At 34.3% G+C, this 15,361-nt stretch overlaps 2 protein-coding genes and 1 long non-coding RNA gene across 3 annotated transcripts; 2 read left to right on the top strand and 1 right to left on the bottom strand.

The window, feature by feature from the left end:
* Positions 1,346–7,930, top strand: LOC18587449 (aminoacyl tRNA synthase complex-interacting multifunctional protein 1). Its single transcript, XM_007011220.2, has 12 exons — positions 1,346–1,517; positions 1,925–2,023; positions 2,293–2,463; positions 3,029–3,094; positions 4,312–4,377; positions 4,680–4,796; positions 5,227–5,378; positions 5,514–5,604; positions 5,740–5,808; positions 6,626–6,717; positions 7,166–7,229; positions 7,494–7,930. Exons 1-12 carry the CDS (start codon positions 1,437–1,439, stop codon positions 7,596–7,598), a joined length of 1,173 nt encoding a protein of 390 aa, XP_007011282.2. The 5' UTR covers positions 1,346–1,436; the 3' UTR covers positions 7,599–7,930.
* LOC18587448 (two-component response regulator ARR17) lies at positions 10,969–12,251 on the top strand. The gene is made up of 5 exons (XM_018128543.1): positions 10,969–11,419; positions 11,509–11,588; positions 11,671–11,748; positions 11,834–11,904; positions 12,053–12,251. Exons 1-5 carry the CDS (start codon positions 11,290–11,292, stop codon positions 12,147–12,149), a joined length of 456 nt encoding a protein of 151 aa, XP_017984032.1. The 5' UTR covers positions 10,969–11,289; the 3' UTR covers positions 12,150–12,251.
* LOC108663554 lies at positions 13,539–14,545 on the bottom strand. Its single transcript, XR_001929636.1, has 2 exons — positions 14,207–14,545; positions 13,539–14,131 (listed from the first exon to the last, which is right to left on the bottom strand). It is a non-coding gene; the product is annotated as an uncharacterized LOC108663554 (long non-coding RNA).

Raw genomic sequence — 15,361 nt, 5'->3', positions numbered from 1 at the left:
AGGACACACCTTCTTCCATGCTTGTTTTGTTTTCTTCCTTTTGTTTTTACCTCTTTTTAATTTGCATTGGTCAATCCATGGTGGTCGGCGGGAATTTTTGGGCCAAATAAACCCTACTTTCATATATTTTCTTTTGTTTTTTTCTACATTCATTATTTGGTTCTCCTTATTCCAAATTTAATGCTAATCAATATATCATATCACAGAAGACATAAACCCTAAAAAATGTTCTTGTACTATGCTCATTTATTCAGTTAAACTTTTCACTTTTTATTACATTTAAACGGATTTGATTTAGGTCCGATAAACCTTTAACTCTAATAAAAATTTAATTGTCTTTAGATTTATTACTGATAAATTTTTTTTTTATCTAAATGGCATATGATTTGATAAGTTGACGTGATAAAAAATAAAATTAACGTATTTAGTCACATCAATTGTCACGTGACTTTGATAGCTCGTTAAATTACAAGTTAGGTGAAAAAAAAAAAGATTGGATGGTGTTGAATCTTACAGTGGTTAAGAGTTTACTTGGATCTAAATTCGAGTTTGAAGGTTTGTTTGAATGGTAGAAATTTACTCTCAAATGGTACTAACTTTCTTTTTTGTTACATAATGGTACAACATAAGTACATAGAGATAAAAGCTTGCTCCCAAATAATTTTTGGGATCCAAGAATGAATGAATCTGGCCTATCAATATCATATGTGGTATGTCTACACTCTACATGTGCATGTAAGATGGTACTTTTTGTCACTCTCTTCCTCCCTCTAATTTTTTAATCTTGTCAAACAAAAGGTAATTTTATTTTATAACTTTGAAATTCTCTTTCCAAAATGAAATTTTTGTTCTTGAAATTCCTCGTTCAAAGGCGCCCTTGTTGTTTGGCAATGTCATGACTCGTAAAACAAATCAAATGTCGGGATAGTTTATTTTTCTCTTTGATTAACGATATGGTCTTGATATTTTATATTTATAATTACACCTACATAAACAGGATAATCATATCCTTTTCTTTTATTTTCTTACTTTATTGTTATCTAAACATTCCTATTTGATCAATCTTGTCAACTTCCTTTGCAAAAAGATTACAAATGAATCTTCTTGTAAACAATAATTTAAGGAACATATTGCAAGGAAAGAATTTCAAAGCAAAGTCCATGTCCACTAAGGTGATATATGGGCTCAAAATGCTCTAATATATCTTTCACAAGTTTAAAGTTCATTAGGCTAAGCCTAGTCAACTCAAAACCCAACAGCATGTGCACTCAGACCCAGCTGTCATCAAAGCAGGCTGAGTCCAACTATGTCATCAGGCTTTCAAGCACAAAAACCCTATAAATCTTGGTATAGAGTAGCAGTCCCTTAAACTGCTGAGTGCAGGAAGAGAAATTAGACTTCAAAGTTCAAAGGGAAAGGAAGAAAAAGTAAAACCCATGGCAACCAGTGGAAACAATGATCCCAAAAGGAGGCAGTTGATAGTATCATCTATTTGCAAACACTTCTCTTTGGATCCTGTAAGCAAAATAAGCATCACCCCATTTTTTATTTTCATCCATTTTCATGTTTGCATGTCATTTTCTATCTGTATACCTTTGTGAGGTTTATGACAAATCTCTTTCATTTTTGCTTAAAAAAGTTGTTTTTATTGTGTTTGACTTGTTTTTATGTGATGGGTTCTACTTCAATTCAGTTATTCTTATGTTAGCTTTGGTTGTTGAGTGCTGCTTAGGAAGCTGTTAATGGGCTTTTATTAAATGTAAAGGAGGGAAAAGGTTTTTCTGTATTCGAATTTGTAAATAACTAAGCAATTTTGAAAAATTCTTCTTACATTTGCAATCTTGTGAGCTATACTTAATTTATCTGGTTTTTTTATTATGTGGCAATTTTGCTGGCTATATTATGTTCCTGCTAAATTTTGCAGAAGGCTTTTTCAAGTGAAGTGCCAGGGAATGATATTAAGAACTTGTACTTAAACATTTTGAAGTCATCTGGGAAGGAATCACCAAAAAACAATGATGAGGTAATGTGTAATTAGCCTTTTTGCATGAAAGCATTCATCTTTATGTAACTTAACACCTAGAGCAGTGTTACTGAGGTCATTGAGAAAACTGTACCTGTATAAATCACTTGTGAAATGATTTGCCACTTGCTATAAATTACTGAGGTCATTGATGAAATGATTTGCCCCTTACATGAGTTGGAATTTTTCTCGGCTAAGCTTTCTCTTGCGGAACAGGTTCTCTTTTAATTCTTAATCTGAAAAGTCAAATTTTGAATTTTTGATTGCAGGTGATGAAATGGATAGCTTTCGCAGAGAGCTTTCCTAAAGATTCTAAGGCATGCCATGGTGTTTTAAATGAATTGAATGCTGACTTGGCTCAAAAGTCTGTACTTTTGGGCAATGGATTTACACCCTCAGAAGCTGATGTTATTGTCTTTTCAGCGGTTCATAATTCAGTGGTATGCATTTGATATATATATTTCAAACTTTCAGTGTGTTTCACAGAGTGAGGATCTTAGTGCATGTTTGGCCTAGCTTTTTTTCAGCTTATCTACCTCTTAAAAGTAAAAGTCAGACCAAATATGATCTTTTGAGAAGCTCTTAAAAAAAAAACAGTTTTTTTTAAGAACAAAATTTTTAAAAAAAGAGTTAAAAAAAAAGCTCCAATGAGGAGCTTTTTCTTCTCTTCTTTTAAAAATACAAAAAAAAATTTATTTTTGTTTCAAAAATATCCTCATTTGTTAAAAATAATTACAATATTACTCTCTTAAAAAAAAGAAATACCTTCTATGATAATTTTAATAAAAATTATAACTTATAAAAAAATTTATCAAACAACTTTAACTTAATTTTAAAAGTTATTATTTTTCATAAGAGCTTCATAATAGCTTTTAAGTTAGAAAAAAGCCAGGCCAAACAGGCTATTAGTTCCAAATTGCTGTTATACTTGATGAGGAAAATTTGGTGTGATTCCTTAGTGGGATATTGAAAGCCTAATTGCTTGGTATACTTGTTTGCTGTCAGATTGGCCTTTCAAATTCCGAGAAGGATAAATTGCCACATGTGATGCGATGGATGGATTACATCCAGGTAGAGACATTTTCTGTTTTTTTGAATTTAAAATATGTTGGGTTTTTTCAATTGCTTTTGGGAAAGCAAAGTATTTATAGTTACAATAGCTTTGTTTAGATGCAAAAAGAATGAATGTTTTCACCCAAAATAAATGTTAAGGGGTGTGGCTCTTTTGAACCTGTGTGGATCTGCTGGCCATGTTCTGGCTGCAACCTGCTAGCAGACTAAATTGTATGAATAGAGGTATCAGGAGGTGCATTTTAAGGTAGGATTTCACTGTATGCTTTACACTATAATGTTTATCCTCTGGCTGCTTTCCAACTGCAATAGCAAACTCACCAACACCTAGTCCAAGAAGATTTATCTACTTGAATGCCTGGTATCTCATATTTCAGAAGATTGAAAAAAACAAACATTCGAATTGTGGACATAAAGAAATTAGATAAAATTGTTCTAATGAGGTCTTAGTTATCAGATGTCAAATTTACAGTGCTGCATCTATCCATGACTTGTAAGTAGAGACATAAGTCCCCGGTTGTCAGGCGAACTCAGTTATATGCAAGAAAATGGGAAGAAAATGGTGGATTCTGGCTACCTAATGGATACTTGTAGTAGCTTGTTTCTGGGCATCATTTCGTTTTTCCTGCATTTTTTGCATTCTTTTTTTTTGGAGAAACATAGAAAAAGCTATTTGCAGCTTAATGCAGGAATCTGAAATCTGGCTTTAGTAATTGAACACAGCTTGGTATCACTTGGGACAGCCTCAGCTATTTACTTTCTTGAGGTTTAATCCATCCTATAGTTTAGCTTAAGCTTTTAATATTTCATCAACAATATTTTTAGCCACTGAGAATTATATGATGTTATAATTTTGATGCCAAGTCGACACTACACTCTTAGCGACATTTATATCATGAATATGTATCTTCAATTTATCCTCTGACTTTTAGTGGCCTGTTTTATAATCAAGTTGGGGAGTGGGGATTGAAACTTGGAACCTCATTTTTGGAGTTAGGTTGTGGCTATCATTTGGTATGGCCTCAACATTGACTTTTTTAGTGCTCTTGGTTAAAAGTTATCAATTATTTTAGACAAATTTATCAAAACACATTGCAAGTTTTATAAGATGATATTTAGGGCCTGAGAGGGGTGTTCCCAATTTGTGGTCTCTTCAGAAATTTAAATTCCTACCCTTGTTACCTTTGCTTAGAAACCCTTTTTAATCATTCTTGCAGAGCAAAGAGGATCTTGGTGCACTTTTTCAGAAAATATTGCTGGAGAAGCCTGGTTTTGAGCCTCAGGTAAGTTATCTGTAAATTATTTGCTTTGTATCCACGATCTTTGTTTCTAATTGTTTCTAATTTTGTGCTGGAACATAATAGATGATTTTGAAGTGAATAGGAATGAAAAATTTCAGTTCAAGTGAAATGTGATGTTATGTTTGTTGAAAAGAGGGGTCTTGACCTCTTCACCTTCCTAACCACTCCTCCATTCCCCCAACCCCTCAACCTGCCATTTATTTTTACTATAGAAGGTTGTTAATTACTTTTAAAATTTGGCAAGCATTTGAGTCCTTATTATTCTTTTGTTGATTCGGTTGCAGAGAGCAAAAGCTGCAGCTAAGCCAGAGATAGATTTAAACGCTAAAAAGACTGTTCAAAGCACAAAAATTGCTGACAAGTCAGTAGCAGAAGTAAATGCAAAGAAAAGTGATTCTGGGGTACCATTTTCCCCCTTCTTGTCTATTCCAGTGTATATTCTTGATGTTATCCACTGGGCAATTGCTTCAGCATTTGAACAAACTTATTTGAGTCATTTCTTGCTTAAATAACACTCATAATGACAAGTCCTTATGTTTGATTATTAAGTTTTTATGCAATAAGAAAATTTGTATAAGAGAATTGTTTTGCTGCCTTTTTATGATTAATTGATTATCAAACATCCTATATAAATAGAAGGAGGTACTAGTTTCTTTCGAGGTTTAGATGTAGGAAAGTTACAAATTCATACATTAATGGTGCTTTTTTGCGGGTAGGGGTTTCCATTGCCATACACTGGAATTGTGATCAATGCCTAGACTTTATCTAGATTCTCATGCCGGTAAAATTCTTTGACAACTCCTCTTTGCTTTGCTATTTGGGAATTTGAAGAAAAAGGCTAAGGGAGATAAGGAAGCTGTTCAAGAGAAGAAGAAAGCACCTGAAACAGAAGCATCTGATAAAGACAAAGAACTCAGTGTCAGTTTACTAAATATACAGGTTGGTCTTATTTGCAAAGCATGGAAGCATCCATCTGCTGATAGGTATGTTGACAGACTTGTCTAGTTTTTTACTTTCAAGGACCTTAGTATCATAATGGTTGAGTTTATCTAATTTTTCTGCACGGCTGTCTAGAAGCAAAATTGGTGGAATGATGTTTTTGTTTATTAACAATGCAGTCTACTGGTTGAGGAGATTGATGTTGGAGAGGCTAAATTGCGACAGGTGGTTAGTGGATTGGCAAAGTATTGCAGTCCAGAACAGTTAACGGTATTTCTTTTAGTTAGCTCTTATGTAGATTTTCATTTATTTGATTTTTAGCTTTTATCTTCATATTTTTTGGTTCATTGAGTTTTGGACCTTACATTTTGATGTTCTCTATGGTTTTTGCTTGTGCCTGTGAAGAATCGTCGTGTTGTGCTGATTACAAATGTAAAACCTGGAAAGCTACGAGATGTGATGTCAGAGGGACTGGTAATTTTTTTTCCCAACATTTGTATATTTGTCAAATATAGATTTTTCTTACCTTTTGTGAAGCTTTAGTGCAGTAATTGGGTCTTATGAGTTTAACATTTATTTATTTTTTTAATATGCTTTCATGGCCTGGGGTAAGGTAAAGTGAGAAGCAATTGACCGAGGAGTGTGTCTTGGTAAAGTGATGATGATGCTTTCATTGAAGGTGTCAAGGTTCTTGCCATCACTTTGATTTCTTCCACAGTCTCAATTGGATGCTTATTCCAATTTACAAATTTGCAGCTAATAAAAGGGTCACATTTAATGCTCTTGTTGTTTTATGTTTCAAAAATTTGGCAGTCGTTTACCTATTTTCTGGTCTCCATAGATGATAAATTTGGTGTCCATTGGATTTCGTATACAAAATAATTCTGGGCTGGAATCTGGATGTCAATTCCTGGGATAAAACATATCTCTTACAAAAACAAATGAGTCCCCTGGGCCCCCTCCCCCATTGCCAAAGCCAAAAGAAAGAAGGGAAAAAGAAATCAACAACAGGACTTGTGTATAAAACTTGATGTGATTTCTTGAATTCTGTTTGCTTTTCTTTGTAACAATCCCCTTAAAGTCAGTCCATTGAATTCCTAAATGAGCTTACACTCGTCGCAAGATAAATCAAGTGTGTGTACATTTGTAGATACTATTTTTGTTTTTCTTTCAGCAGAAACTATGGTAGTTTGCAATCTCTGAAACTAGAGCTAGTTTGTGACTTGTGTTCTTATATATTTGAAGCCTTAATGTTGATCTATTTTCATGTTTGTAATCTCCCCCTTTTCAGGTGCTTTGTGCTTCTAATGAAGACCACACTGCCGTAGAGCCTTTACTTCCCCCAGAAGGGGCTAAACCTGGCGAGCACGTTTCATTTTCAGGGTAAGCATGTTGTGAGTTGCATAGAAATTAAAATTTTTATTGCACAAACATTTCATAGCCTTGCTTTTGTGTGAGATTATTTGAAAGAACATGAAAGTTATTTATTGCCATTAATAGACATTGTTGCTTAAGCTTGCTTAATGTTTGGTCAGTCCTTGTTCAGCTTATTCTCAGGTCATCAGGACACTGTTGGGTCTACTTAAGGACCACTGATTCAGCATCTCATGCACACATTATGACATAAGGGGTGCTAGTTTAGTTCACTCGTATTTTAGAGACCTGCAGATGGCTCTGTTCCCATTATGGTGCTTGTGTCTTGCATCTTCCCCATTTCCCGTTTGCGCATATTTTGGCTTTGAGATAGGTTTCTGTTGTTTGAGATGAAGTTTTTTCTCCTGGTATCATCACTTGTATCTCACATGCAAAAAATTGTTATTCTTTCATTCAGGATTGATGGAAAGCCAGAAGATGTCCTAAATCCAAAGAAGAAGCAGTTGGAGAAAATAACACCAGTATGTTTTCCATGTTTTGGCTTGCGGATTCTTTTTACCTCATCGTTTGGATTCTCGGTGATACTTTTTCACGGGTTGTGAAAATGGCTAATGATTTTAACTATGGTTTATCTCTATTCATGTTCTTCATTATTGCACTTTTCTGAATCTGGGGATTCGATCTATGTGTCTGGTTTCTGTCATCACTTTCGGTTTTGTTATTGGCCTGCTATACGTTTGCTTCCGGTTCTGCATGTATGACTGTGGGATTTGTCTGTGCTGCAGCATCTTTTCACAGATGAGAAGGGTGTGGCCACATTTAAGGGCATTCCGTTCATGACCTCAGCTGGGCCATGCACATCCTCCATTCCTAAAGCAAGCATCAAATGAAGACAATAAAAGATTACTGTACCTACAACAAAACAATATAGGTTACTGTTCGGAGGTTCTGATTGCAAAGTTCTCAGGGGGTCAGTACTACTTGCTGCTGGAACAAGATGAGACCGTGCGAAATGCAGTTATTGTTTTTTTATGTCTTTGAATGGTCTAAATCAGTGTATGTTGCTGTCACAATCTATGTGAAAAGATTTGGTTGCTACTACATTTAATTTGAATCTGGTAGTACAGAAAGTTTAGGAAGAAAAGTTGCAGTCTAAACCAGCTCCAATCCTGATTGTTAAACTTGTTTATGAATGCATCAGAAACTTCTGATTCCTGGCCCATCATGCTTGTGGAATTTATGTGAAGTTGTGAACATTACATGATGGATGGTTCATGGGTTATCAGTAACTATTGGAAGTACGTAGCAACACTACTTCAACATCTTAATCACATATATTTAGTATCCAAATTAAAGTTTAATTTTCGATTTGGTATTTAAATTGAAAAATGCATAACTAAGTACTGGAATTTATATGATCTGTTCAAAAAAAAAAAAAAATTTCAAGAAAAACATGTCGGGTGTCTCAAAAAATGTAATGTTGACATATCAAGTGTGGTAATTTTATTGAATGTTTTGAGTACGTCATTTATCTGATTTACGGTGTTAGAAAAATGTGTCACTTATCTCAAAAAACGAATGTCGACATGTCAAATGTGGTAATTTTATTGAATGTATTGAGTACGTCATTCATTTGATTTACGGTGTTAATTTTGTATGTAAATTGATGGATGGAAGCAAACTTCAAATATGTAATTACAATTTTTTAAACTTTAAGTATTAAATCGAGAATTTCATTTTAAGTCAGATACTAAATATATAATTAATCCAAAATACATTTTCAAAGGTTTACTTTTCTGGCTAGACATTGCATGGGATCCTTGCACATGTATGACGTTAATGTCATGAGACATTGCTGTTATGGGGTTTATGACAAACACCATGCATTTCTGCTTAGGGGAAAGTCATCAGGTAATCTAGCAATAGAATTTAATAGAAATGCATATCCTATAGAAACAGAAGGCTACCCTGTCCCTATGAGGGGGCCCTTCATCTCTTTTAAGGATCTGTATGGAGTAAAATCTAATTAGATTTTGTTTGCAGAATTCAACTGCATTATTTTTCCAAAGGCCCACAGCAGCAGCAGAGGAAAGAGTCTTCCCAGGGATTTCATCAGAGACTTTAATGTCAAGATGTTGCCCGGGTATTGAATGGGAGTGAGTAGGACTGTAAGTTGAGTTGGGTCAACATGGTAAATTAGCTCAACTTTTTTTTTTTCTGGATTCGAGTAAGGGTTCGAATTTAACTCTTTCAACAGAGAGATGATGTATCAATTAATAAGTCAAATGCTAAAAAAAAAAAAGTTCAACTTGTTTAAACAAAAACAATAAATCAAATGGTCCAGTCGAAATGGTGAAAACTGCATGGTGATTAGAGGAAAAGTCCTCACATAACAGCAAATTTTGCTAGGAATTGCATGGAAGAGTATAAGCAGGCACAGGTAAAGATCAGATTGCTCCCCCAAAGAGACAAAGCAAAATGGGAACCACCTTCAAGTGACAAAGTGGGAGGTTCGGATGTTGTTTATGTGATATGTTGATGGCTATGGTCTGGCTGCAGCTCATTCTGCCAAAGTGAAATGTGTGACAGACCCTTAAGGCTCTTGCAGTTGTAAAAGCTTTGGAGTAGTGTGCATTGGGAAATAGGATTGATCAAAAGAATTATCCTTGAAGCAGATGCATTGAGGGTAGTGAAGACATTAACAAGCTTTGATCCTCACTCTTCTCCAATTGGTTGCTGATGGAGGAAATGAAGCTGCTCATGCACTACCTAAGTATGGGATGAATGTGGAAGGAATATGCTTACTTAGGTAGAAGACTGCCATGATTAATTGGTTTCTCCCCCATTATTTTTGCTAATTGTAATCCAATTTCTTGAGTTGATCAAGTTACAAAATTAAATTAGATTTTTTAAGTTACTCGAGTTTGAGTGTTTTCATATTCAAATCAGAGTTGCTAACCTAAACTCGAATCCGAAATGTTTAGGTCTCTATGGATTATTAATTAATCAACAAAAGTATTAAATCATTTTTCAAAAAAATCTTGTGTATTGATAAAAAAAACTATCCCCGTTTATGTAAAAAAAACTCTAATAATTAAAACTTGAATTATATATATATATATAAAATAATTACTCATCGAATCTTTTTTCGTAAACGATATTTTCATATTCTTTCCCGTTTCAAAATTATAAATACAAAAAAAAAGAAGGAACAACTTCAATTAATATTCCTTTTCTATATCATCTCATTTAACAAATGATGATTAATCTATCAATTACACCAATTCAAAGTTGTGGAACCCACTCATAGCATAGGTTACAAGTTGACATATATAATAAAAATATGGTTATAACCATTAAGTATTAACATATTAAAAAAATCCACAATCATATAAGTTTATATTCGATACATTATCAATATATATAAGTAATTCTATCATATCTATAGCACATCATATATACCATATGATAAATAAATTTTTAAAGCTGAAAATCTCTGCATGAATGGGCAATCCCAGTTTGTCTTGATTGTAATGGAATGGACCATGATTGATGGTAAGAAATCAAATAAGCAAAAAAAAAAAAAATAATAATAATAATAAAGAGAAAAAAGAAAAGGAAAATCAATCACTTTGGATATTGTTTGTTTCTGACCCATGATTCTAATTGATCCGTACAACTACATCATCAACTTACAATGGTTCTGTTCTTTCCCCCCTACCAAGAAAACATGTTCCCAACCCTTTACATGAAGAATTTCTTTTATGTTATTTTTATTCTGCATATCTGTGTAGAGGCAGACCCAGATTCTTTGGTGATCAGATTGGATCTTTTCCCCATTGCTCTGATCTGGTAAACCAAACCCTCTTCGAATCCTATAAAATCAATATGATTTCAGAAATTCGTGTAATATATTTTTTTACCATACCATGCCATAAATGAAAAAAAAAACTGCGGTGGGAAATCTTTAAGAAAAGTGAATATGCATTTAAGTTAGTTCTTAAATGTGATGTGGTCCAATTCAGCCCAGGAAAGGATCCTGCAGAAAAGGATTGAAGATACTGATACTGATTATGATTCTGTAGTGAAATTAATAAAGAAAAAAAGCAAATTGGCAGTGTTTGTTTTGAGAGAAAGACAAAGAAAAACAGGCAATGAAGGGGGACTGAATCAAATCCAAGAGAACCCCAAGAAGGATCACGAAATATCTGTGATTTACTTTGGTTTTAATGATTTTTTGGTTCTATGAATTTGTTTTCTTCTGATACCCTTTCTAAATTCCTCAAAGGGCTCCACCTTCCTCCTCCCCACCAACCTTCAGTTTTCCTGTTGTTTTCTCTATAAATACAGTCTCTCATTACATTCATACATCTCTTGTGAGCTTGTTTATTGGTCTCTTGTATTAATGACCAACTCCTATTTAGTGCACTAGCTTTTTTGTTTTCTGTTACATTATGTAACACAGGCCAACTGCCTGCCTGCCTGCTTGGTTTTTATATCATTAATGTTGATGTTTGTGAGTAGCCTGGAATACTGCCTTGTTCATCATCAGACTACTGCTTAGCAAGAAGATTTCAAAGTATGGCTGGAGGCGGCTGTTCTAAGGACACGGCGGTGGATTTTGGAGATCAACCCCATGTCTTAGCCGTGGATGATAACCTCATTGACAGAAAACTGGTGGAGAAGTTGCTCAAGAACTCCTCTTGCAAAGGTACATTCACTCTCTCTTCTTCTTGCTTTCCATTCTGTAACTAAGAATGTGTTAAGACTTCTTAACATATTTCCTGTGTCTTGCTGCAGTAACTACCGCAGAGAATGGGCTGAGGGCATTGGAATATTTGGGGTTGGGAAATGATCAGAGGAGTGCCATGGAGGGCACTGTAAGTAACATAACATTCCCTTTGCAATCCCATACTTTGACAAAAGATTTTCCTAACATTGTGTTTCCATGTCCATCTGCAGGTCTCAAAGGTCAATCTAATAATAACAGATTATTGCATGCCTGGAATGACAGGGTATGAGCTGCTAAAGAAAATTAAGGTACTGAAACATTTTTCCAAGTACCCTTTTCAGGAATAATTGACTTCGCACCATTTGCAATGATGGTTTATGGTATCAAAAACAGGAATCATCAGTTCTGAAGGAGGTTCCTGTTGTAATCATGTCCTCTGAAAATAGCCCAACTCGCATTAGCCAGTAAGTTTCCCTGAAAGTCTTTTTATTCCGAACATTTGGCTTAATGATACATGCATGTATCTCTCCATTCTCAATCGAGTTGGGTTCAAATTCTTTTTCCCATTTTTTAAAAAAAAAGAACAATGAAAGTTTCACTGTATGTGAACAGGTGCTTAGAGGAAGGTGCTCAGATGTTCATGCTGAAGCCCCTCAAACAGTCAGATGTGAAGCAGTTGAAATGCCATTTGATGAAATGCAGAAGCTGAAAATAGATTTTTGTTTAATTCTTAATTAGCCATGACCAAGATTAATGTATGGGAAAGATTTGTAATGAGAATCACTTCACACTCACATTTTCCAGTCTTTCACATCCAAATTGGTCCTGCTTCCTCCATCTCCACATTTTGTATGAGAATAACATTTTCAATTAATTTCTATACATAGAGAAGGGTTCTTTTAATGGAAACAAAGATCACCATGGTTGGGTTTTTTTGTTTTACCTTGTTCTTGAATGCAAACATCATAAAATGAGAAGTCAATAATGAAATTCGGGATCTCAGGGATCTCTGTAAAACGATTAAGGTAATAAATATGACTAACCTCTATTTATAGTTTAATAATATAATTTACTTATCATTTGTCACGTACCATAGTCACCAATGAATATAAATTTTTTATCTATTTTAATGAGTCAAATTTTCAATTTTTCGAAGCAATGGGGAAAAAAAAAATCATTGGATTCCTTTTCACCTGATTGATGAACACAAAGTCTCATCCAAGTTCCAAATGTTACCATTAAATCTTTTCAATTGCTAATTAGCCCTGTTTTGCTCAAGTTTAAACAATATAATATTCATTTAATCAAAACAAAAACCATCATAGGATTCTCTTTTATTAATGGAAAACAAATCAATAGTGAAAGTTAAGAGTTTCGGAAAAACGAACAAATTAATAAATTTGGATCGTCTTGACACATTGCATAATTCAGTTTGCTTATCATTTTATGACGAAATTGTTATAAATTCACCCGTGAACATGTATAGATTTATATCATCTCCAATTAAGTCATGTGCTCCAAATCATGGCACATGGCTGCTATCAATCAAAATGATTTTTGATTATACAGATAATCAGAAATTGATTTTGTAATTGTTGTCTGCTTTGACCCTAATCATCCTTTTCCATTATTGGAGGGAAAAAAAAGTCCTAATCAGTGGAGCAATTCCCTCCTCTAATTTTGCTGAATTCTGGGTATTATGAACCATTGTGGGTTAGTGAAAGTTCTATCCAAAGTTTCTTTGTTTCTTTTACTTGGGGATAAAACTCTTAACCAGTGGAGCTACCATTTAATCACAAGACCGTAAATTTTTTAACTGTTAAATTTATTTATTAACGAGGTAGTAATATTTGAGTTTACTTATAACTCTGACAGGACATCAAATATAAATTGGTAAGAATTGTATTTTCTTATCATAATTTAAGTAGTTATTTTTTTTTACCTGATGCAAGGTTATCTGAAAAATGATTCAGCTTGCATCATAGGGCATCTTTGTCTAATGTTGTCTTACACAAAACAAGCATCTCTCAATGTCTTTCATGTCATCTTGTCAAACAGCAGGATGAATTCAATTTAATAGTAGTAGTAAATAGACAGCTTTTAAATCAATGGAAAAAGTAGCAGATAATGATAAGATAACACATCAGCCAAATGCAGATTCCTATACTAAGCATTGACGAAACCTTCAAATTTTTTGGATTCATTCAAACCCAAGTGATTGGATTCCTTTTGTTCTTTTCCTCCTCTTTTTTTTCTCCCTTAGGAAAAAGGAGCACAAAAGAACCCCCCAAAAAAGAAAGAAAATTGTATATGTTCATCTTAAAACCTGACAAAACTAGGCTATTTTTGATCCTGTGGAAGCACCATACAAGTTATTTTTCTTCTGCTGAGACAGGACCAAATCACAATTCTGATCCTTGCATACAATTCAAAGAAAAGAAGAAAAGAGTGGGGAATCAATGGAAATGCCTGTGGTGATGGTGGTGGTGTCTACAGTCATCCCAGCCAAAACATTGCATGACAGGGTAACAACTCACAAACAAGCATCTCCCTAGGCCTCTGAATGCTGAGGCTGTCACTCTAACACAGGGGCAGTGGCAACATGCTTTGAATGAACCCCTTTTTCTGCTCTTTCTTCCTTGAACACCACCACCAGGGCCATCACTGCTACACATGCTTCCCCTTGATTGCCTGAAACACCATAGACCCAAGACAAAGAATATGAAGAAAGAAAGGGCTGTAAAGAAAGGTTACCCACACACCTACCTTGTATCATTAAAATTCATCAAGAACAATGGAAATAGAAAGAATATTCCCTTGGTGGGAATTTTTTTTTTCTTGAATTGAAGAGAGAAGTGAAAGATTTGAGGAAGAAAGATGGGGCAGATCAGCCAATTGGGATTGCGTAGACAACGTGTGGTTTGCGTGTTAGGTTGTCTTATTATGGTAAGTATGGTGGGTTTGCAATGAAAGTTAGAGAGAGTTAGCTGCTTTGTCCACCAAATTTGGATTTGAAAGCTTCTAATGAATAATTGAAAATTTCAGAGCATCCTGAGGTAGGTGTTCCACAAAGAAATTCCCAATTTTTTTTTTTTGTGCGCAATCGTTACCTTTTCATTATGTGAAAGGACATATTTATTTTTATATAAAACCATTGTTTTACCTTTTACATATTCTCTTATCTTTTCAGTTCAAAGTGGCCAAGTCTCAACCTCCACTGGTAGGTTGCAAATGAACTAGTCAAGTATCTTTTAGGTTCCTTCTTGACTGTTGAAAAATAAATAAATCAAAGTTCAAGTTGGACTTCAGCTTGGAATTTCGTATGATAGAAAATATATGTATGTATATTTTAGGCTGGGCTAAGTATGTGCTGATAAAGGCTTGTGTTGTTAACCTGACAGAAAGTCTAGGCCTGGCTAGGATTGGGCTTGTTAACAGTACAGCCTTATACCAAGATGCCGTGGTACATGTCTTACACATGGTGAATGAGATACACAAACAAACTTGCAGGTCTAGAACAATGAATTGACTAGGCATAAAATGTTCATATGGATTGAATGGGCAGCATACTGCTCAAATCTGCAGAAAACACAATGAGCAAAAAGGAAAATAAACAGTATATGATTCTAATGTTTTCTAATGCTATAAACCAAATGTTTTTGCTTAAAAATTGCTGTTCTTTTAATTGCTTAAGAATATTTTATTGAGATAGAATAGAAATGAAAATCTGATAGTGAAATTTATCCATTTATACAGTCAAAGTTTCTCTCAACTTTAAAAGCAACTCCATACATAAACAAAACAACAAAGATCAAAATAAAAGACTGACAATCAGTTTTAGAAAGAGTTTACAAATCTCAAGTCACTCGGTATCCTCAGAACTGTCCATGCCTGAGAAATCAATTGCAAAGCAAAGCTCGT

The sequence above is a fragment of the Theobroma cacao genome, chromosome 10, assembly GCF_000208745.1.
Source record: "Theobroma cacao cultivar B97-61/B2 chromosome 10, Criollo_cocoa_genome_V2, whole genome shotgun sequence".
Classification (NCBI taxonomy): domain Eukaryota; kingdom Viridiplantae; phylum Streptophyta; class Magnoliopsida; order Malvales; family Malvaceae; genus Theobroma; species Theobroma cacao.
This window is presented reverse-complemented; position numbering and strand designations above follow the sequence as displayed.